Here is a 25,261-nt window from a genome sequence, read left to right on the forward strand (position 1 = left end):
AATAAACATTACGCGGCGTCTGTCCTTCATTTAAGAGATACAGAAAAACTAGACGAGATTGGACCAACGACACGTTGATTTTAAATATAACCGTAAAACTTGCATTTAAGGTGTTATTTGTAAGAATTCGGAATTACGAACACAAGTGCTAATATGTTGTTTAAAAAATTCAGCTTGCATCTTGAATGACCACCGCGACGTGATCATTACAACAGAAAACCAAATAGGTACGATCTGCTCTGGGCTCTGCTTGCGATGCTCTGCGATACTTGGCTTTGGCCTCTATGCTTTTCGAGCGTTTACTGGATGTCTGAAAATTGCGAAAAAGTTGTGAAATTTTCGTATAATTAGAATGTTTGTTGTTCTTCTCTTTCTTTACGTTTAAATTTTTTTTTACGTTTGCATAACTGGATAATATTTACAAACATTAACATTCAACTTAAATAGTAAAAACGAGTATACTGATACACCCTTCTAGGTGTGAACACACATGCGTAAGGTTGGTTGTCTTAAAAGTCGTCAGAAGCTAACTTTTATTAATAGTTATAAAAGAAATATACATATATAGAAGAGTAAGAAAATAAAAACATGGCAAATAAATATTTACAGAAAGCATCAACATATTAAAAAACTAATAAAGGTAAATGAATGTTAAATATGTAAAAAAATGTATAATCAAATGAGCTATACAGCTCAGTGTGGATCACGGATCTTCAATTTACTTTAAGTGAGGCTAGAGAAGTGTGGGTATCATATGTGTCTGTCTATTTCATCACGTATACTAGTAGTCAGGGAGATCATAGGATAGACAGGAGAGTGCTGGCCAAGATTACTTTTAATTTTTGTTAGGTAGGCTGATTTTATAAGTTGATACTCTGACTCTGAGTGCTGGGCTAATTTTCACATATTTTGTCAAAAAATCTAAAAGATTTTTGAAAAAAAGTACCTCATAAAAAACTTTAACTTAAAATATAAAAATGGGCGCAATTGAAATGAATTTCCGCGAAATGAATTTATTCAAAGCAAAATAATTTTAAATAGTTATTTATAATGTTATTGACTTATAAAAAAGGTTATGCATACACGTGCTGAAACAGATCGAGACCCATAATCCATAAGCCAACTTCGCAAATAGTCGATATTCCGACACTCCGCACTTTATACGCATTAATAGAGGGTCGATCTATCGATGGTTCGCGCGCAAAGGGTTAAAACTATGTGTACCATAGTTTAATGTCATTATATCGTTAAGGTTGTTTCGAATAATTTACAGTTTTCACGGACTTAGACGACTTTTAGTCGTAAAGGTAGTTAGTTATGTCTTACGTCTCACGAAAACCAATAAAACTAAACCCTATACTGGTACTTCGTTATTTTTAAATTTTTTTATTGCGTAGATGGGTGAACGAGCTCACGGCCCACCTGGTGTTAAGTGATTACCGGAGACTATAGACATCAACAACGTAAATGCCGCCACCTACCTTGAGACATGGTTTGATATGTCTTAATATAGTATATCAGTATATGGTACATCAATAACTGGTGTTTTCTCACTTATTAGTACATTAATTATCTTCCAAATTGCTAGTATAAATCAGATAATAGTTTGAAACATTGAACAATATGTTTAAGAAAATTATCGATAACACTTTGTAACGACACATGTAAACCTTTCCTGATACGTGATACTAGACTTTTATTTTTTGCTTATCAATACTTCCAAATCCTATTTCAGAGTCGCGAAATGTTAAAATCTTAATCGTGACAGAGTTTCTCCGAACGTGTCTTCATAAAAAATATAAATTATGAAGTGCGATGACCGCGGCAAAGCGTTGTTTAATTTGATAAGCCGGCGTTTAGTATTAATACGTATCTTATCGTAATTCACACACTTAGTCAGAATATGATAGTTAGACCTTTACCTTTTCTATCTTGAAGTAATTAATTAATTGGTTAAGAATCTTTTATCTTTTAACAAACATGTATATTTTTTTATTAAACTACACATATTATTTTATTTAAATTTACGGAATTAATGCCTAAAACATTATCTACCAGTCAAGCAAATATATCTGTTAACACAGACAAATATGTACAAATATAATTATACAATATTTACGGGCTTGTACAATATTTAGGGGAATGTATTAGCAGATAATTGATAAATTCATGACGATTCCGCTAACTTTACCATGATCCTCCTGGTCCTGATTTTTGGAGGGAGTGTAATCTATAGCAGAACAGACTGTACGACAAAAGAACTACGTTGGATGTATAGACATTGATGAAAAATGTTTGGTCCGTTTGTAAAATTTTAAATTTTCGCCGGTGTTCACCTTAAAACCACTATTATTTCATGTATTCTTACTCAGTCTCTACACGTGGTCATGGCGCTTGCAACAACACCAGAATATCGGGGATTCATTAAATATGAAAATGACGCGACAAGAACCAGTTAAATGAGTGCTTATGTTTCTAAGGTTTTCGTATAACATTTTTTTTTATTGCTTATTTGGATGGGTGGACGAGCTAACAGCCCACCTGGTGTTCAGCCGTTACTGGAGCCCATAGACATCTACAACGTAAATGCGCCACCCACCATGAGATATAAGTTATTATATAAGGTCTCAAGTATAGGTAGTTACAACGGCTGCCCCACCCTTCAAACCGAAGCGCATTACTGCTTCACGGCAGAATTAGGCAGGGTGGTGGTGCTTACCCGTGCGGACTCACAAGAGGTCCTACCACCAGATTGTGCTATTGCACAATACTATACGGCACTGTACTATACGGTAAAACTGAACAGTTGTTGTCACTTTAGGGAATATTTACGACCTAGTATACGATTTGCTCGCATTCAACAAGGCATTATTACAACATATGGGCAGCAATGACGATATGGTGTTAAGTAAAAACACGGGTTTCATTGATCATTTAAAATACAGAATCATTAGACAAGTAATAAAATTTATGTATATATTATTTAATTTATCGCTGTAGCCATGAAAAGGCTATTCAGCTTGATCCCAGGCTATACCTATATCCCAAAAAGTAACGCTGATCATATTATAAACTTTAATAAAATTAGTATTTTAAAATAAATATGTAAAGATTTATCGATACTTGTAGTATTATGGGTAAATACCTATTAGGTTTTTACATTCGATCGATGCATCCCTGCGAGGGCAATGGTACTTTTTTAATGATCTTCTTCAAGAAGTTAGGTCTACAGGAGCCAACAAACACTTCGAAAGCAGTCGTTTGTACTGCCACTGGGGGTATTGGTTTTTCACCTTGCTAAGAAGCTGCGCGCTAAACTTGACTAATGCTTATGAACGCGTTGTTTCCTACTTTGATTATTTACACGTCCTACATAATAATATTTTTGATTCATGTAATGCTAACTGTATGCTAATGTAACTATACTTGAGACCTTCGAACTTATATCTCAAGGTGGGTGGCGCATTAACGTTGTAGACGTCTATGGGCTCCAGTAACCACTTAACACCAGGTGGGCTGTGAGCTCGTCCACCCATCTAAGCAATAAAAAAAAAATGCTAGCTATATTTTTTCGGCGATATTTAGCGAATACATATTCATACTAGCTGTTGTATTTGTTACAGTACTATTTTTCGGATTAGCAATTTACACATAAATTATATATTAAAATAAATTAAAAATGCATAGTCGTCCTTAAAATCTTAAAATTTAGGTCTATATCACAAGCTTTACTAAGTTATAATAATTAGGTAGGTATCTGTTAACTTGACATTAAATTCAACAATAACTATTATCCTTCTCCTAAGTTCTTTTAATGTTAAATGTATTTAATGTAATAAGCAAGTACCTATATTATAGCTATAAAATCTAAAAAATTTAAATGTGGTGCTTTAGTGAAGTCGTATCGATTTTCGGGACATGTTCAGACCTGTAGAAACACGCATAACTTGACACGCGTACAGTCACTCAAGGTTGTAATAGAATACTGTTGTTTATGTTTAAACGAAAGACAATTTGTAGGTGCGGAATATTTTTAAACCTTTTACACTTTACACTTTGAGAAATGAGTATCACTCACCACATGATTTAATTACAAACGAGAAAAAGAACGTTAAGAAAAGATTTCAAAAACATAGACAACATGTCAATCTTAAAATAAAGTAATCTGTGTACAACTTTTGTTTTGTGCATAAAGTATAAATAAATAAAATAAATAGCTTACACAGAGCATCGAATTTCCGCACCAAATAAATTGGTGAGCGAGAATCATTTCTCGAGTTGAGGCATTAAATAATGTGGTGAGCTAGACCCACGTCTCGAGTGCAAAGGGTTAATGAAGAAACCGGGGATAACGTATACATGTTATGGACGAGGCGTCATTGCTTTCTGCAGTGAGACTAGACTTGACAAATATTGGGTACGTTTTTCAAACAGAAGTGATATTTTATCCACAACCAAAGATTCTCCAATGCAATAGACTAGTGAATTCGCATCTCGCATTATGTATCCGGTTTGAAGGGTGGTAGAGACATCGATCCACGTTACGCTGTCGGTGTTGAGGTTCACGTTGTGATGTCCAGACTCTGGTAACCACTAAGCACCAAGAAGCGGTCTCGTTCGCCTAACCATGCCATACACATGTTGTATTTTTTTTCCTGTAGACGTTCTAAAACTTTCGAAAAACTCAAATTTGTTCTCCCTTGTTATAAGCTAATTGACAGCAGTGACGTAATAACATAAAACAGGTTTTAAAGTCCACGTCTCAAAATTATAAATACAACCAAAATAATACGTCCTACAAAAAATATCAGAGGAAAAGATTTGTTAGTAAAAATATTCATTCTGCTTTATTCATTCAAAGGACCCTCGATCCATGCGTGTTTTAAAATCAAGGGGAAGGATACAAAACATTTTAACCCTACTTGATATTCTTTTAACAGCATCGCAACCATTTTAAAAGCACTCGATAAAGCGACAAGAGTACAGTTATTATTAGGTGCCGACTGAGATGTTATACAATATTTCGTTTTATCCGTGATTTTAAAATCAAGATACAACTGTTCGCTATCTCAAAAGACATACACACACACAGACAATCTTTTCAAATATATGCATGAGAAAGAAATGCATGTACTGGTGGTAGGGCGTCTTGTGAGCCCGCGCCGGTAGGTTTTACCACCGTTCTGCCGTGAAGCAGTAATGCCTTTCAGTTTGAAGGGTGGGGCAGCCGTTGTACTGTAAAAACTGAGATTTAAAACTCAGGTTGGTGACGGCATTTAAGTTTTAGATGTATATAGGCTCAGGTATGTTATGGACATGTGATGAGACGAAATGACAATGAGGTTGAATGTGAAAGGCTTTAGAGGAACAGGTAGACCTAAGAAAAAATGAATAGATTGCGTGAAAGACGACGTAAAAGAGGGCAGGAGCGAAACAACGGTATATGATAAGAGAAGTATGGAAGGAGAAAAAATGTTGCGAGGCGACTGGGAGAAAACAGGAGAATGATGATGTCTATGGGCTCCGGTAACAACTTGTGGGCCATGAGCTTGTCCATCCATGTAAGCACTTAAAAAAGATAATGGAGAAGGCACGTGAAATCCGAAATATATTTTATTACATTACCTTAAAATTTTGATTCTTTAAATAACTGCTCACAGAATGAAAATTGCTTTCTTATCTTGACGTTGGCATAAAATTATTTTAAATATCGGATTTTTAGGAACCCTAGTAGCATCAGCACAACTGCCAGGGTAGTAATATAAACTTTTTCACATATTTATTTTGATCTCCGATTTCAACGCTTTACGCTTTGTTAACTCTTATTAATTATTAAGGATTATGGTAAAAAAAAAGTTCTTGGAATCGCGTCTCAGGTCATTCTTCCCACGTTTACATTCCATAAATAGAAACGTTCTCATAAAACGTAGACAATCAATATTTCACCGAGTCTCGCAACGAATACTGTTTTTACTACATTAAAATTTGTATATTTTTCACAATTGTCACAACGTTCCACTGTTCTCTTATCCTTATATAAAATACTAGCGACCCGCCCTCGCTTCGCTTCGGAAACATTAAAACACACATGAAACCAAAAAAGTAAAATATTTTTTTTTAAAAAAAAGTAGCCTATGTTCATCAGGGACAATGTCGGCTTCTAATGGAAAAAGAATTTTTCAAATCGGTCCAGTAGTTTCGGAGCCTATTCGAAACAAACAAACAAACAAATCTTTCCTCTTTATAATATTAGTATAGATGTATGTGTATATAACAAGAGGACACGGTATTAATTATTAGTATAAAAATATTGTATACCTACACTGGGAATATCATTTCCCTGAAAAAAGTAGTTAAGGGTAGGCTTGACTTCGCCCCTGGCATTGCTGATGTCCATGGGCGACGGTAACCACTCATTATCAGGTGGGCCGCATGCTCGTTTGTCTGCAAAGGCAATAAAAAAAATTGTGATCACCATTTTTTTTTCATATTATATTCATTAATTAAGTTGTTGGCTTAGCTTAGTTCAGTCTGTGTCGAGTCGTCGCACAATAAACATGTTGCAAACTGTCGTGTCTTATTAATAATTATCACCCTACATAATATCAAACACGCTCTATATAAGCACAGACTCAACAAATATAATATTAAAATTAATAATATCTTCTTAGTTGGACAGATACTCTTGTCATAGTGGTCGTGGTTGCGCTGACGATGTACACGTAAAAGCATTTGTCTAGTCGCCCATGTTCTTGAGGATTGCCTTCCAGGCGATGCGCTTCCAGATCTTAATAATATGTGGAAAATATAATATACATAATATATACCAATTTTCATAAAAAGATTAAAAGAGATGGTGGCATTGTCTACTCTTGTTGAATCTTCCATAAATATTATATTTAATGGAATCTATTCGCTATCTCTGCACTGCACTGTACTGCACAATTAGGGGAACAATAATAATAATAAATTTACTTCCATCCTATAAATAATTTACTTATCCTAAAAATAAATAAATGAAGGATCACGATGTTGCACCTCAGATGCATAAGTTCTACCTGCTCTCCTCCATCATATCAGTTGCAATGATGAACTTATTCCTTTTAATGGATACTCATTTGCAGGGTGAAATCCATGAAACTAGTCTTAATTCAGTCAATTAAGCAAATAAAATGTATCTGCAGCCGCAGCATTACCATGATAATGTGGCGGTAGCCATCACAGAACCCAAGATATTTGACAGATGCCTGAATGTCGCTTACGACGTTTTCAAGATAAGCTCGCATATATACAAGTTCCGAACAACAACATTTGGACCGCCGCCGCATCGGTTTAACGAACAAATATCACCCGCTCGGTGGAAGATCTTCCCTTTGTTGTATACCTACAACTGATGAGTACCTAAATGTGTGTGCGTGGAATGTGGGATAAGCCCACAATAATAATGTTTAATGTCTTATTCTTCAGGTGCGAGAAGCGAAAGGTGCAGTGGAATTCGAAGGCGAGCCCGCGGCGTACGTGAGTTCGTTACCGGGCGAGCTACCTGAAGATGACGACCCCGTCACGGAGACCTGTGCTAGAGTGCGACCTCTACGACGGGACACCTTCAAGAAGAGGAAACTACTGCAGATGCACAACCTGCATTTGGCTACCCCGAAAGCCGCAAAACCTTCTGATATAAAGTATGATTCTTGGTATTCTATGTCGTTACGGATCCTCCTGATCCATTGACCGTGCTTTTAGGTAGCTCAAGCACCGGTTACCGCCCCTTTTCGAACCCGTCGCTTGCGACGAAGGGCTCGACGAGCGAATGAACACAGACACAGCCCACTGAGTTTCTCGCCGGATCTTCTCAGTGGGTCGCGTTTCCGATCCGGTGGTATGTTCTGCGAAGCCCTTGCTAGGGCCAGTGTTAGCAACACTCCGGTTTAAGCCCTGTATTCTATTGTGCATTTTAGATGCTGTCGCCACTATTCGGAAATGTACCACATTAAATTTAGTCAGGGTCCGTGAACTAAACGAGAAAATTTTCTATCATGGATGCTTTGTTACCGTGATTATTAATAATTAAAGGTGTAATTAATTGTTATTCAAACCCGTTTAACAAAAGGTGATCTAATTAGATATCATGGAAACTAAATTACAGATTAAGTTTTGATTCATTCGTTCATTCAGTTAAATAACTTTAAAATCAGATGGAAAAATCTTAACTCATAAAATAATATACTGCTTAACTTGTTAGATCTTCAGATTTTAATTCTTAATTATTTCCTATAGTAGGAGTGGGTAATATCGGTTTTGCCGCGTATCGAATCGTATCTATATATCGAGGATCAATATCGGATATTGAATCTATATATTTTCTGAATCTATATATTGATGGATGCTAGTAGATTTTCTCGATTCATGATATTTGAGATTTGAAACGATACGCTGATATAATATCGTAGTAGATATAGATTTAAGTCAACGTTATACGGTTGGTTTTCTGATATCAATTTATAATATGATCTTAAAGTTAATAAAAAGAACATGAAAATAAAAATATAAAAAAAACTTTCCTTCATGCTTTTACCAGGCTTAGGACTGGCTAGATTATTTTCAGTTTTTAGTATTTTGTGTCTTAATTTAAAATTAGAAAATATACCAAAAGAGTGTAGATTTCAAAAGTTTAATACAAACACAAGAAATAAACTCAATTATTTGGATTCAACTAAAAATAGAAAAATGTGTACTTTAAAAATCAAACACAAAAAACTTTTAAGTATTTATAAACACTTGTCCAAAAATTCTAGTTCAAGGTCAAAGCGCGTGAAATTAAATTCAACGATGCAAATAGGCTATACTGCATTCAAGTTAGGGTCGAAAGTTGAAACTTCTTTCCTTAATTGTATCCTGCTGATACGCTAAGAATAATCTACAGACATATGGACTTAAATATAAGGTTTACAATTGTATGGATAATGCCTGTTTCTGTTTCATTCATCACATGATATCCCTATCGTGCGCTCACTCACTCTGGCCGATTCGATACGAACCAAACGAATATTGCTGATATTAACGAATCGGTACGATATGCCGATGCGCATCATATCGAGCAATATCGTGTATCGGCTGATATCGAAATATAGATTTCGATTCACGAATCGGTACGATATGGCGATGCATCACATCGAGCAATATCGTGTATCGGCTGATATCGATATATAGATTTCGTGCGAGGCGATATCGGATTCAACGATATTGCTACGATATATAGATATTGAATCTATATACGATTTATATCACCCACTCCTATCCTATAGTAATTAGTTTTCAGGTAACACTGTTATGTCAATGTATGAAAACTACTCTAAGATAAACTTTGATAATCGATCAAGTAATAAAAATGAAACCTGCAAAAATCATAGTTTGCATAATTACAGGTGGCAGGACGTCTTGTGAGTCCACACTGATAGGTACTACCACCCTGCCTATTTCTGCCGTGAAGCAGTAATGCGTTTCGGTTTGAAGGGTGGGGCAGCCGTTGTACTGTTAAAAGTGAGACCTAACAACTTATGTCTTAAGGTGGGTGGGCGGCATTTGCGTTGTAGATATCTATGGGCTCCGGTAATCGGTTAACACCAGGTGGGCCGAGAGTTCGTCCACCCATCTAAGCAATAAAAAAATAAATATTTTTTGGAACGAAGTTTCTTTTATTAGTAATGCACACAGGGTACGACTTAACTTTGTAATAACGTACGAATTAGTAATGCATTCAGTGTACGACTTAACTTTGTATAACGTACAAATTAGTAATGCGCACAGTGTACGTTCGTTTGCGCAATACACTAACTCTTATGCAAACAACCGTGAATGAAGTGTATCACAATAGGTTCGCACGTTACCGAATGACCGTAGGTTGTTGCGAAACCTCCAGTTTTATTTTCTTTATACCTCGAATATATTTTTATAATAAGGAATTTTGTCCGGTGTCCCACAACACCACACATATTTTTTTTTTGTCTTACAATACCATAAATATCAATGTAATCATAGTTCTTCTGATTTAACTTATTGTATTAATATCTGTATCGTTTGTATGGCACAGCTGCAGCTGCGTCCAGCCGAGCGAGAGCTGTCCGGTGTGCACGGGGCGAGCCGAGCCCGCGCTGGCGCCGCACTGCGCCGCGCTGTCCGCGCTCTCCGCGCCGCAGCGGCTCGCGCTCGCCGACCCGGCCTACCATCCCGTGCTCAGTCACATTAAAGGTGCCCTGAACCCCTATCTAAACTTTACTTACAATAATAAAATGCGGTAGGCCGCGGCTTGGCTCTGCCCCTGGCATTGCTGAAGTTTATGGGTGACGGTAACCACTCACCATCAGGTGGGCCGTGTGCTCGTCTGCCTACAAGGGCAATAAAAAATGGAAGTTATTGTTACCTACCTACCGCCTTTGAAGTGATGAAAGTCAATTATTAGAACCTTGATTAAGTTCTCGCCGTTTCTTTTTCAAAATAAAAGCTTTGTTTAGATTATAAAGAACAAAGACATTTTATTCAAAGTATTGCCCATCTTTCTGGCAGCATATGAATTCCGCGTCGGAAAAACGATGTCTTTTTAGGCTGTCCAAGAATCGACCTGATTTTTAGCTTCTTCATACGAATGAAAGCGCTGGTCAACTAGGCCATGTGCCATCGAACGGAATAGGTGAAAATCAGAAGGAGCTATGTCCGGTGAATACGGCGGGTGTGGTAGAACTGCCTATTGAAATGAATTAACACATTATCTATATATTAATACGTGAAGCAAAAACTTTGTACCCCTTTTTACGAAAATTGTGCAGACGGAGGAGTATGAAATTTCCCACACTTATAGAGAATATAGATAAGGAGTGTAGAATGTTAATATTTTTTAAAATTCTGGATAAATTACTTTAAATCAATTTAAAAACAACATTACCCACACTACCATGTATTTGGTACATTGACCATACCATACATTGACACACACGCACACATATTTGTTTATTGTTTTCTTATTGCTGTGGTCAAATCGAGAATAGCTCTAGGTTTGTCTTTATTAATATTTGTCTTACTACAGTGTAGTTTTGGCGAAATCTGTGATTATAGAAGAAGTCTTTGACAGTAGAATGATAATACGTGTACAAACCTATAATTTCAATTAATTTTAATCGAATTTCGACTACTGCGGGATTGCTAGCATTAATGAAAAAGTTGTATTTTGTTATTTAAACAAACACCTTCAGAACAGGGTACTAATATGCGACGTTTACAATTCCAGACGCGACGGTGTCCCTGCACATGTCGTCGCTGTGGTCCCGCGGCTGGATGAGCGCGCGCCCGTCGCGCCCCTCCCGCGCGCCGCCCCCCGCCACGCACTCGCCGCCCAAGCAGCACCGCCGGCACACGACCAGTCAGTATTGCACACGTCAGAATTATGTACCGTAGATTGGGGGAATCGGGACTAGGGATGATCGATATTATAAAAACGTCGATGATAACATCGATTTAAAAGTATCGATATACGATAATGTCAAACATTGATATTTTTTATATTTTTGGTAGGAAATGAAACTGACCATTTTATTTATTATACCTGTTTACTAATTCAAACTACGTTTAGGGACTCACTAGCTAGAAAGTACATCCACCGTTAGATGGTCCTAAAAGATATATGGACGTTTCGATAATACGTCGATGTTATCGAAACTAAAACATCGATGTTTTCCAATAAAACATTGATGAATATCAATCATCCCTAATCGGGACCCTTTCCAAATCCAACATAAATTTTCAATCGTTTTTCTTAGGGCAATACCAATAACATTGAGATTAGAATGGTTCCGGCGGCTTAAATTTTTATATACGATGTGTTATTTATTATACATAGTTCATTGCAAAATATACACAAAACTTAAAAAACTAGCTCGACTCGATTCACCTTGGCTTTGGGGTGAATCAGTCTACATATGGGGACAATAGTTTTTTGATAAGGCTAGCACTATTTAGTTTGTTAGGTAAGTACCTAACTTTAGATAATTAACTTTGTAATATCTTTAATGAACTATAAAACTTTGATAACTATATTGAACTATTTAATATTCTTAAACACTAAATAATAGTTATTTTCAGTTCAACAAAGTTATCTATCAACTCAACGAAAGTATTGTGGCATCCCAGATTTGTCCCTATTTTAACTCTAGTCTCTATTTCCCCCAATCAACTGTACTACAATTGCCACATCCTTACATATCCATCAGATCCAATAACCTTTGCATTAGACACCTTTAGCTGTAACACTAGGAGCAAGCATAGAGACCAAGCGAACCGTACTCGTCGAACTCGACAAAGAGTTCGACATGCAACCTAACCGATACATCAGCAGAGTTTCTCGCCGGATCTTCTCAGCGGACTGTTAGTAGATTCGCGAAGCAGCTGCTCTTGAATTGTTAGGTCTCCTACGGAGGCGCTCGGGCAGTTTTTAGCAAATCTCACCCTCCTGGCTGAGCCTTTTCCTGTCCTAGTGAAACTAGAAAGGCTGCTGGGCTACCAGTAATCCTTCAATCATAAAAAAACTACAATTGCATTGTTATTAGAATATATAAAAATTGATATCCGTTGGAGAGTTTAAGTGTACCCATAAATATTTCAAACATTAAGTTATGGAAACTTTGTTATACTTATTTTATTAAATGACATATTTATGACAAAATTACAGGATTGAAAAGAGGCAGACCACCTTTATCCAGGAAGATAAGAGAAAGGGATAGAGATGAAGAAACCTCAATGTCAAATCATGAAAGGTTAGTGTTCAATATGGGAAACATCTCAGTTATATACTCAAAATTGAGAAGAACAAATTAAATTTGTAATTGTATTAATTATAATTACATACATTCATGTCAACTAATGTAATTTGTATGAAGACTATAAAATTCACACAAGTTGACTGTGAATCAATATTATAATCATCAGGATTGGAATAACTATAGCATATTCTCTAATTAGCAGTGAGAAGAATCTTCAGCATTAGATAACGCCGATAGCTATTTATTGCCCTTGGCCTTAACGACGAAAAGCGAAGTGATCACTAACTCTGAGATGAAGTGATAAAGTATAAGTTGTACTCGCCCGCTTTGCTGGGCATTTAAAATTAACATTATTATTTATTGTCATTATTATTAGGAAGTCCAACACTCATATAAATATTAGCCTATCCATTAACTACAAATGTATTTTCTACATAGATACCAAGTTTCAAGTCAATCGGATGCATGGTTCAGTAGTTATAACAGAACATAAGTAAAAACCATTATAAATTTATATATTAGTATATATTAAATTGTTTTAATAGATTCTGCTGACTACATATTATTTGAATAATCAAATCGGACCGCATGGTAAACTTATTTATATAATAATAATAATAAATGTTTTGACCGGTTCCACCGCGGGTCGCGTCATTCAAAGCGGGACGATGTGCCCAGTTCCAGATCGCGCGGTCGGCCCAGCACGGAGTCGCGGCGCCGCCAGTCCTACGACATCGACAACATCGTCATCCCGCAGAGCGTCGCCGCCAGCACCCGCCCGCAGATCCTCACCTACAAGGAGATCATCACGCCCAAGTACTGCACCCAATCTATTAGCAATATATATATATATATATATATATCGACGCCTAAGCGACAATGCGTGAACTTTACAGTAGACTAATTTAAAGTTGAAATACCTGAAAAAAATCTATTTTAACCAATATAGATGTAGGATTGAAATGATTTTAATAGACCTAGAAATATATTTTTGGTATGTATGGTTGTTGCCTATCATTTATGTATAAAGCAGTTATTGTCGCTTAGTCACGTTTGCCTTTCAAGTGTCGATATATATATAATACACTGCACTTGTCACGTTTTGATCACTGTCATGACTCTAGAACAGTATCTGTTGAGTCGATGTTGGGTCTAATTAAAAAAATTATCTTCTATGCCAAATGATTCCTAAACAAATCTTTTTAAATTTATTCATATATATTTTTTTTCACGATTACAAATAAATTACTGATGTATCTTTAATTTACAGGTGGCGAGTACTGGAGATGCCGGAGACACGTATGAATAATGGGGTTTCGAAAACGAATAATTCAAATCGACTGTCTGTTGAAAGCGAGGTTTGTATTTCAAGTATTTGAAACAGATTAGATATTTCTCAATTTACAACTCGTACTGTGAACTCCATGAGCGGTGTTAAAATTCACGATCAGCTGGATCGAAGGTTTATTTGTGTTACTAGTGGTAGGACCTCTTGTGAGTCCGCACGGGTAGGTACCACCACCCTGTCTATTTCTGTCGTGAAGCAGTAATGCGTTTCGGTTTCAAGGGTGGGGCAGCCGTTGTAACTATACTGAGACCTTAGAACTTACATCTCAAAGTGTGTGGCGCATTTACGTTGTAGATGTCTAAGGGCTCCGGTAACCACTTAACACCAGGTGGGTTGTGAGTTCGTTAGCCCATCTAAGAAATAAATAAATAAATTGTCTAGTTTCCACAGCAATAACAATATTCAAAGATTATGTTGAAGTGTTCGTTATTTATTACAGGACGAAGATATATCGGACACGGCAGTGCAGGCGCGACACACGCGCGCCGAAACCCGCGAGAGAAGTCGCTGGGCGAGGAAGAACTCTAGACGAGCCGCCGCCGCCGCCACCGCCGCCGCCGCCGCGACCGACGCTCCGGCGGGGCCGACGCCGACGTCGCCGCGGCGGCAGGACCAGCTGCTGAGTCGAGACCAGAGCCCGGCGCCGGTCATCACGCTACCTCCGCCACAGAGCCTCTCACCCGTATTGGAGGTACGTTTATTACTTATCTTTTTTAAACTATACATGTCTACAATTTTCCAGAATATTTCAGATAATACTATAGTAGAATTATTTTGTCCGTGCAGTTTGGGTCATAAAACATAGCCCGGCTAGGACGGTGAGCATGTTGCGCGGGCGTAACGCCATTATCGATAAAAACAAATGAGTTATCGAAGGCAGGTACACGGTGGCGGGGTGGTATATGAAGGGTAGTGAGACATTGTTATGTTAAGAGTCATTTGTACTTACCTGCAAATTATAGTACATTATGTCGAAGAGAAATGTGTTTTTATGCATTCGTTCTTTGAATTTCTTTAGTGACACAATGGCTACTCCTTTGTTTTGTATCTAAACGGCAGAATTTATTCAAAATAATTTTTACATGTGTTGTTATCAACAATGTGTTAAAAAAAAAAACTGAAATAAGAATAGATCCCGAAAAGTTACAAAGTGTTAATTTCTGCGGCGATATGTGGTGTAAGTGTTCGATTAGTGATTTTTTCTTTCATTTTTATCTAACCAAAGCCTATCTAACTAACTAAAAAGTAAGCCACAAAATGACAAAACTAAATACACCGTCGATAACGCTTATCGACAACAATAATGCGCATCACTATGCCCGTCCATAAGGCTCGTTAGTGGAAGAGAGAGCGAAATACTCGCTTCACCGCTCCGATTTTTTATGACCCAATCTGCACAGGCAAAATAATTCTACTAGTCATTTCGATATCAGTTTACGCTATTTGACAACAGATGGCGTTACTCGTGGCGCCATAAACGTATATTTAGAAGCATTTTTTTAAGGGATTTTATGACCTTGGTAACTAAGACCATTAGGTCAATTTTAATTTATATTTTTATATTAAAAACGATAGTTTGGAGTGAAATGAAATGAATATGATTAATTTGAGACATTAATCAACTGAGATGAAATTAAATGAAATGATATGGGATGAATCTCAGTAAAATGGTGGTCGTTTATTGAGACTTTTTCAGTGGTATTTTTGTAGGATCCCGACAAGTTACGTTCAGCGGCTTTGTTTTATTTTCCCACATTTGTGCACTTTCATAGATACTAAATAGTTAATAAACCACCGTTCTTACACATTTAAACCTGAAGAAACATTAAATAGACAAAACAAATCACACAATTTCATCCCTCACATCCTGCTAAAAAGTCGTAGAAGCATTATAAGTTTACAATTTTCCACAAAAAAATATTCATATATTTTTTTTACTAGATACTTATTTTTATGCTAGTTTATACCACGTTTTAAGTCTGTACACATGTAACTACTCTCATTCCCGCAATGAACCAAAGGGAAACGGGGATGACTGAAAATCAATGCTGTTCGATTTATCGACTTTGAACAGCATTAGTTGAGTCACCTCCGTTTGCTTTTTGCCTTTTTCCTTTTATTTTATTTAGTGTGAAAGGTAATAAATGATTTTATTATTATTATTATATCAGTTTTAATATTTCAATAATAAAACAAATGAGTCAATATGTATCAGTATACATTATTATTTTCACGAACCGATTCCTTAAGTTGCAGCGCAACAAATCAACAATTAATATAACGTTTTCCGTTCAGACAGTGAGACCATACACGCCGCGACATTTCCCTCTGCCGGACGAAGATTACCACGAGATGATGTCCTCGATGCCCGAAGGCTACCGCCACAGCAGCCCCGAGCCCAGCCCTCTCCCTCCGCCGCCCGTCGACGACGAGGAGACCAGCTCCTTGTCGCCCATGTCGCCCATCATCTACGACGGAGACGATCCCGACGACGCTGAATGGGACCCGCACAGTGATAAGACCGAGCGACGGAAAAATGCTTTTAGGTGAATTGTAAATATTATGTTCCCTTCGCGTTCGTAACACATCTTAGTGATGTGTTACGAACCCGGTTGCACACATTTCGATATGTAAATCGGTCGATGTGGAAGAATTATTTATGGAATAAATTTTGCCAATTTTATTTGCGAAATGTAAGCGTTTTATGAGTGAATTTAGTTTGTTTTCGATTAGATTAAACTGAATAACGTACCGATGTTGTGTTAGCTGGCGGCTGAATCTAGGAATGGTAAATATAGTGAAATTTACTGTGCACGTGATCGAAGATGCAAAACCGGATTATTAACACAAAACATGACAATTTTAGTATTTTCTGAGCTTCTCGCAAATCGGTACATGCGATTAAAACATTTTATAGATTTAATCTCACGTTTATTATTTTCATCATTTTACAATTGCTCTAATATTTCAAAAATTTCACAGTCACCGAGGTCCATGATTATAAATACATAAACACACGCACAAACGCAACAGACAGGTAGGCAGCGGCTTGGCTTTGCCCCTGGCATTGCTGAAGTCCATGGGCGACGGTAACCACTCACCATCAGGTGGGCCGCACGCTCGTCTGCCTACAAGGGCAATAAAAAAAAAGACACGCGTTAAATCGTAAAAAAAAAATTAAAACAAATATCTTAATTATTAACTTATTACTCGCGCGTCGATAGCGGCAGCTGCTGCAGTGACCGTATAACAAGATGCATGGGGTACGGAACCTCATAATAACATAACACCTACAATTATAAGGAATTACTTGATTGTCAACTTCAGTGTCTGTTGAGCTATCGGTCCACGCGATGCTAAGAAATTCAGACACAGAGAGGTCTTTGGCCGCCAGTAGAGAAAGAACTATACACTGTTGTCATTTAGAGTCAATTGCATGTAATTTATAATTTTCTGAAACTAAACATGCACAAATTATATTTGGACTCCAATGGCCTTTGGATTTTGACAATAACCCAGAATTATGCCTAATCACAGTAAAAGATTAGTATTATAGAAATGCCTTTTGAGAATGACTGTGGTAGCTTTCTTTTTAGATACACTAATAATTGTTGTATGATTACAATAACGAGTTTGATTTGTTTTTTCTGATTAATTCACGTCAGTTAATTTTTCCAAACTTGAATTTTTGTTTATTTTCACGTCATTCAGTTCTGTTTCCAACACCATTGGCTATAACCACATAACTTACTGGCTTAACAAAAAAAATAGTTTGTGTTTTTATAATTCTTAGTTGTTTATTAATTGGTAAATATATTTTTATTGCTTATTTAAATACAAAGCTTCAGATTCAAGATCCCAGACATACCAACACTTTTAGTTTTTTTTTTTTTTAGTCAAAATTCCATTTTCAACACTGCCATAGGGATGGCTAATTTGAATAAAAAGTTGCTGTCCATGAAATGTTATATTTTTGTTTATTTCATACCGTTTTCATGTATTTAAAATGATTCTCCTAAACATTTATGGAACATTTAAATTAGATTTCAATTTGTGTCTCTGATCACTTATTTATCTAGTGAGTTGTAAATAAATATATGTTTTTGTGGAATGAGTGTCTCGAAAGTTTGTTTTGAAAAAACGTTTTGTTACATTCCCTAACTATATTATTAGATTTAAAAAAAAAAACTTGGAAGATGTTATTCAACAATGTACAATAAATTTTAATGCAGTAGAAACGTACTGATTTAGTATTTGATTTGTTTTTTTTTTCTGAAATGTGTGTTCATGATAATTTAGTTTAAGCGTTAGTTTAAGTAAAAAGTTGGCCCGTTGTTGCTGAGCGATTGTAAATAAATTGTATAATACAGACTTATAATAAAAAAAAAATATATATTTGGGCACTGAATAACAACAGACTGGTTTGTAAATTAACTGATTTGAATCTCTAAGAGAGTTATCAAACTGAAATTATTCACCACTATTTTGTTAACACTGTGTATTTAAGAAATTATTTATTCATGCGTATCGCACATTAAAAAAATTAAGTGACATAATAAATTTTATTGTCATTTTTACCTAATCAGAAATAATAGTCAGTTGTGGCAATAAGTCTGCATTATGTTCTCATCGTAGCTGTGGTAAAGCTTCAGTCAGAGTATCAACTCTACCTTGTTATTAAGGAGAGGATTTGCATTACTTAAATATAAGATGGGTTGATATAACGTGTTTTATTTTACATTTTGCGGTTTTTAAATCTATAGTTCTTGCTTAAGATAAGAGATAAAAAAATATTGTATCTACAACTAAGTATGAGCATGATGCATACTTTAAACTGATCCCGATTATGTAACGCTTACTTATATTCAGAAGGGAGCCAGTTGTAGATTTTCCATAGTGAAATAGTTATAAACATATGTCGAATAAACTCTGGCCAGAATTGTACGTCAGCCATGTTGGTCTTATACACAGCTAACGTCGAAACTTGAGGAATTCTGAAATGAAAATAATAAACATGAGAACCAGCATCTCGCAAACCCATTCAAATTCAAATTCAAAATCATTTATTTCAACTTGGATGTCATCAAAAACACACTTGTTGAATGTCAAAATATAAATGAAAATGTTAACTCTACCACCAATTACCAAATCATTAAAAAAATGTCATGTAGGAATGACAAATGCCACCTATTTTTTTAAAGTGCGATATACCATTCCTCGGATATGTCTCGTCTTAATGAATGTTAACATAATCAAAGTACAATAAAACTGATGGCTATGAAACAATTTTGCATTTCATAAATATTATTTAGATGCTTTAATGATTATTTTTCTGAAATTACTGGGTTTTCTCCTTGTCAATATAATTTACATTTTGTAATATGTTTGAAATATAATTTCCGAACCCGAGTTTATAAATTAAAAGAATTGTATAAACAGATAAAAAATGCCTTATGTGAAGTATTGATTAGAAGTCTGCGATTGTAAGGAATATACACTAATGAAACAATTCGCCCTACTTTTTTAATACAATAAAATGAAATAATACTTTGTTTCTATTTTCGTGAGAAGCCAAAGTCTTCTTTTATGTAATAAGTGTAGTTTAAGTTTTTTAATGACGACTTGAGTCAACATAGAAACGCTTAAGAATTAATTGTATAGTGAAAAATAAAACATTGAAAATTGAGAAACTACGATTTGTTTCATTTCTTTCCTTTAAATCAATGAAAGAATTCTTTTTTATTTATTTTTGCTTTAATTTGTTGAAGGGTGGGTGAAAGAACCCTCGGCCTATCCGATGTTAAAGTGGTTACGGGGATCCAGACAAATCGAGACTGCCTTAGAATCATATTTCTCGCAATTTTATAAGTACAACTCGACCGAGCTAAGTTTGCACCTCGCTGGAATGCGCCGGTCCGCCCGCTTCCCCGCTCACTTTCCCGCGATCGCTCTGTTGCGTCAGTACGGTTAGCATGTTTGTCGCCGACACGCGTCATACGAGTTTTCGTCTCCCTATACTTCGAATTTTAAATTTTTCAACTGTTCTTGTTAGGTTTTTTGTTGAAGTTTAGTTATATATATTATTGGACTATTTTTGTTAAGTTTTTGTTGAACTGTTGTTATCGAACGCTTAACGTTCATTTTTTTTTACTTCGAGAGGATTGTTGTGGGCAACAAAATGAAAGGAAAGGTGATACACAGTGAAGGGAGAAACAAAGGAAAATTATTACTGAGCAATTGGGATACAACATTTAAAAAGTGCAAGAACGCCCGGGTGGTCTTAATAGAAAAACTGGATATTGCTATATTCTAATGTACTTATGTATAATATATTGTTAAAAACAGTAAATGCAAAGTAAAATCTAACAAACATTTGTTTACATTTTTAAAGTCATAGCGAATCCTTTTTTCATACCGTACCTAAGCGGCAGTGTGACGTAATCGATGCGAGGTGTAAACTTAGCTTGGTCGAGCTGTAATTGCGCAGACTATTATTAGAGCAATACGAGTGTACCGGACGCTATTTAGGCTACGACGACTTTGTTTATAAAGTTGTATAAATTTCATTAAAACAAGATCTGCACATAAATTATTTATTAATCACATACATGTAACATATAAGTACATAACTTACATGCTAAACAACATTGTGGATTATACTGGACGTAATTCAATAATAACATAAATAAAGATGGCACTATTAATGTATGTATAACTAGTTGGATAATAATATTTTGTTTACCAAGAAAACGTTTTTACTGTAAACATTTCAGATACTATTTGTAACTAGTAAAATCAAGGTTTGTTGGCGTAAGTCACATTTTGTTTGTAAACGAAGTCTTCAAAACGCCACAATCTCAGAAAAAATCAGTGGTATTCAGATTTACAACTTTAGGTTTACAATAAAACTAATATCTTACAAAAAAACATTTATCACAATAATGAGTTTAAATAATACTGTAAATTAATATATTATGGTTAAAAACTACACAGCCTTTTCACAAATACAAGGGAATGTATCAATGTTCTAAAACTATAATACCTAGTTTGTCTAAGAAACTACAAAATCTCAAATTGACTAAATTTTATAAATGCGTATCTTCAGAAAAAATCAATTTATCCAAAATCTTATAAAGCTATAACTACTACCTTAGTACATTGTCTAACGGAAATAAAGGAGGAGCATTTGGAATATCTTCAGATGAGATATTTAAGTACAGTTTGCAAAAAAGTCTAAAACAAACCTAAATAGCTATTTGGACAAAAATGATGTTTTTTAGCTTGTTCCTCTTATACTATTTGAGGAAATTTTAAAAGAGGGAACAAAATAGAGATTAATCTCTATAATAGTTAATTATTACATGCATAATTTCTTAATACCATAAGCCCATCTACAATTACATCTACTACTACTACAACGATTTGTCACAAAATTATACATTATATTAAATTTACATTTCAAAATCATTTTTTACACAACAAAGTTACACATTTTTTTAAGCAACAAAGTTATACTTCTTTTTGTCTGCTTGAAAAACGAATGTTTCGTACTTATTGTAACACATAATTTATTCCATGATCAAGATTTGGATAATATTTATTCATGTTTTATTTAATTTTATGAGTAAGAAATATTAAATCACAATGATTTTTTTTAATTTATTTTGTGAATGTTCAATTGGACCTACTGGCCTTGCTGCTAATCTAATCTACAGGTATTATGAAGAGGATGAAACACCTCTGCACATACTATGTGACTACTACGCCTTAGGCAGCAAAATATACTCAATCTTCAGAGAGCATATTGCCTCAAGCAGGTAAATAAAGTTGATTCCTGAACCATAGTTTAGTTTATGCTGGTTTTGGGCCAGGACATCTAATACTCAGAAGAAGTTACAATATATCCACCTGGGGCACCATGCAGTTGGGTTGATAATTTCATCAATTTTTAAGAATAGTAATAATTGTTGAGTTGTTAAATAATTCAATGACTATAATAATACTAATAACCTGCAAATATTCCATCCATTTTTAAAAGGCCTACTAGATATGGCTCTTTAGGAATTTAGTTTGCAAGAATTTATTTTTACAAATAGCAAGAAAATTAATCATAATTTAGTTTGGTGATAGAAAATATGTAAAACAAAAAGTATATTGCGATTTTATTATGCAACGAGAAACAGAAACTTAACTAATATTTCTAGATAGATCTTGAATCCTTCTTGCATTACATTCTTTGCAATACAAATGGTTGTCAAGCGGATAGCATCCACGACCTTCCTGTCGCGAGCACAATGACGCCCCGCAATCTTCACAAGAATAACATGCTACATGGAAGCTCTTGTCTAGAGCGACGATACGTACTGTCTCTTCAGTTCCACCTTCAGGTACTATGGGCTCACGACACCTCGCACACCGGGGAGCATATCTAGAAACACAATATAGTAATTGAGGCTTAAAGGAAAAGAAGCAGTCCTGCGTTCTTGTTTGAAAAGTTGGGATAAACTTATAAATTAGTGCCCACAAACACCCACAAAATTAGTTCTTACTACCCACATGATAGTGATACCTACATGTGCGGGCTCACAAGATGGCCTACCACCAGTAATTACGCAAATTAATAATTTTGCAGGTTTGATTTTTATTATACGTACAATTTTACTCTTTCATTGTGGAAGTCATTTGTGACCAAGTGGTAAGTAGGTATTTCATTACCAAAATTGCCTGCGTAATTCGTAGATTGGCAGTTGTATAGCTCGATACGAATGCTCCCGGTGTCGTAACATTTAGTCTAGGACAGCTTAAAAAAATGAGTTTTTATAACTATTTTAAATTTTGTTATAAAATTTTTACCTTTTATGAAAGTCTTCAATGCAATGGATACGGTTCACAGCATCCACAGTAAATGGGATTCCATCTAAACTTTTTTGACACACCACACAAGTAAAACAGCGAGGATGGTAGGGTTTGCCTGTAGCTCGCAAGATGCGGTCTAGGATTGGATCTCCACATACACAGCACTTCTCAAGGGTTTCCAAGTAGTCTCGTTCACAAAGAGCTCGTCCTTGAACAGCATAGAAAGGTCGGCCCTGGAAAACAATAAAATAAATTATTTTTCTTAAATACTTGTAACATTTGTACTTGTAACAATGGAAAACCTGTAAATATAATTCAAATTCTATATGTACTTATAACTGTAGGAATTTATAAAACTTAAAAATGAGAATGATTCGCTTCTGATGACAAAGATAATGATTACTCATACTGAATTCTAACAAACTTGAATATGGTCATGACTTATGTAAGTGCACTGTTTTCTCACACGGTCTGTAACCACATAAACTCTTCAGATTTACTACTGTTTTTATTTATTTTGTGAGGAATTATTATATTTATATTATTTATTATTATGAATTATTATTATTTTTTATTTATCTTCATGACGATACCGGGCCCTAACATGAATAACTGAAGACTGCATCAGAATGCTTCTTCAAAAAAGCAGCATGAGATTATAACTCCTTAATCATTGTTGCAGCTAATTATAAGCACAACCCAGACAAATGGACAACACAAAGCCACGATTGCCATAAGCATGTTCTATCAGATCTTCCTGATCCACAATCAGTAATTTCACACACTTCAAGTATCAGTCATTGTTCACAAGTTCAAGAATTTGACTTGCAACCTAACCCACAGATAGGGCATTGAGTTTTTCATCTGGTTGCAAATAAGTGGTAGGTCCAGTGAAACACTGCTCTTGAGAGAACAAAAGTTAACAAATTCTCTCAGGTTGAGCCCTGTGAGCTCAGACACCAAACTGTACATAGTTGGTATAGCCCCGTGGGCCACCAATGATTAATTAGGGGAAAATTACTCTGCACTCCTGGGAGGAGCAGCACCATTATTAGCAATGTTATTGCTGATAATGCTGTTATGTTTAAAACTGTATGACTTGCCCTCACCTGTAAATTTATCGAACACTGTTGACAACAGAAACACTTGATATGGTAGATTCTCTCCATTGCGGTACATCCAGTGGTTTCTCCCATGATTTTCTCACCACACTTGTAACAATTCCCACAGTACAGAGCATCGTCTGGTTCTGGAGTCGGCTCAGCAGTTGCTACATAGCCAGCATACATCGAAGTGCCTGATAGTTGGCTGCAAGGTCTTGGGTTTATAGGTTCATATAAAGATTCATATGTGGACGAAGTTTGAGAGCCACCATAAGTAGAGAAATCCTGTGCATTGACGGAAGCAGAAGACGGCGGATACGCGGATCCCGGTCGTCTTAATTCACTGTAATTAGACTGAGCACCCAAATCACTTATCCTGGACACTTCAGAGCCCCTATCGTAAATGCTGTCTCCGCCGTAAGCACGTTGCATCATAACGTTTGAATACACATGGTTGGTGCCTCCCGGAGGTAAGAGATTGCTGTATAGAAGTACATCACCGCTCCGCATCCGCCCAGTGTTGTTCCTAACTATAAAACTCTTCACGGGTACTAAGTTTGAGTATGTAGAACTTCGCTGACTGCCATATTCAAGTCTCGAGGAGTAGGAGGGCTCGCAAGCCGATTTTACAGTATAGCTCTGGGGTATTTGAGGCAGCGGCGCCTTATTTCTTTTCGGCGGTAGGGAAGGTTTCTGTTTTGCGTGATTTATGTCATCTTGAAGCTTTGCATCAAGCTCGTTTGCGTATATTCGTAAATCTGCTAATTGTTTGTCCAGAGTATTCATTGTAGGTATAGCAATTAAATAGATAAAGTCGAAAATATTCAATTGTATTTACGCAATTTTACCTACGCCCAATTTTTATTGTTTGAGTTTGATGCACATTTACCATCTTTCAGCTTTGACAGTTGACTGTTGACACATTGACATCGCACCTACTTTTTTATGACCTGGTAACATAGTTCTTTAGGTCTAATCTTTGTTGGAAAATGTTCATTACCAGTAGGTAGTACTTACATCAGTTTACTCGGAGACACAGACTGGTGTAGAACTTGAGAACTTAAAATGGCCTTTCTCTGCATTTCTACGCTATCACTTGAGCATTGTTGGTGGTACAGCCAAGCCGCTGAACTGTGCTTTGCTCT

At 35.9% G+C, this 25,261-nt stretch overlaps 2 protein-coding genes across 8 annotated transcripts in view; one reads left to right on the forward strand and one right to left on the reverse strand.

The window, feature by feature from the left end:
• nsl1 (non-specific lethal 1) overlaps window positions 1–19,850 on the forward strand; it is a 31,471-nt gene extending 11,621 nt beyond the window's left edge. For 4 of the 7 annotated variants that reach the window (XM_028179725.2, XM_089737216.1, XM_028179724.2 and 1 more), the window contains 8 exons: window positions 7,468–7,682; window positions 10,091–10,248; window positions 11,282–11,413; window positions 12,719–12,803; window positions 13,488–13,625; window positions 14,080–14,167; window positions 14,597–14,848; window positions 16,453–19,850. In XM_028179725.2, coding sequence (XP_028035526.2) covers window positions 7,468–7,682; window positions 10,091–10,248; window positions 11,282–11,413; window positions 12,719–12,803; window positions 13,488–13,625; window positions 14,080–14,167; window positions 14,597–14,848; window positions 16,453–16,707 — 1,323 coding nt within the window. In that variant the 3' untranslated portion in view covers window positions 16,708–19,850. The remainder of the gene's footprint in view (window positions 1–7,467; window positions 7,683–10,090; window positions 10,249–11,281; window positions 11,414–12,718; window positions 12,804–13,487; window positions 13,626–14,079; window positions 14,168–14,596; window positions 14,849–16,452) is intronic. The other 3 variants (XM_089737217.1, XM_028179727.2, XM_028179726.2) reach the window with 2 other exon arrangements.
• An 884-nt stretch (window positions 19,851–20,734) lies between these two features.
• Window positions 20,735–25,039, reverse strand: LOC114247001 (zyxin). The gene is made up of 3 exons (XM_028179786.2): window positions 24,123–25,039; window positions 23,011–23,246; window positions 20,735–22,585 (listed from the first exon to the last, which is right to left on the reverse strand). Exons 1-3 carry the CDS (start codon window positions 24,900–24,902, stop codon window positions 22,345–22,347), a joined length of 1,257 nt encoding a protein of 418 aa, XP_028035587.1. The 5' UTR covers window positions 24,903–25,039; the 3' UTR covers window positions 20,735–22,344.
• Between the last annotated feature and the right edge of the window lie 222 nt (window positions 25,040–25,261).

The sequence above is a fragment of the Bombyx mandarina genome, chromosome 23, assembly GCF_030267445.1.
Source record: "Bombyx mandarina strain Sakado chromosome 23, ASM3026744v2".
Lineage (NCBI taxonomy): Eukaryota > Metazoa > Arthropoda > Insecta > Lepidoptera > Bombycidae > Bombyx > Bombyx mandarina.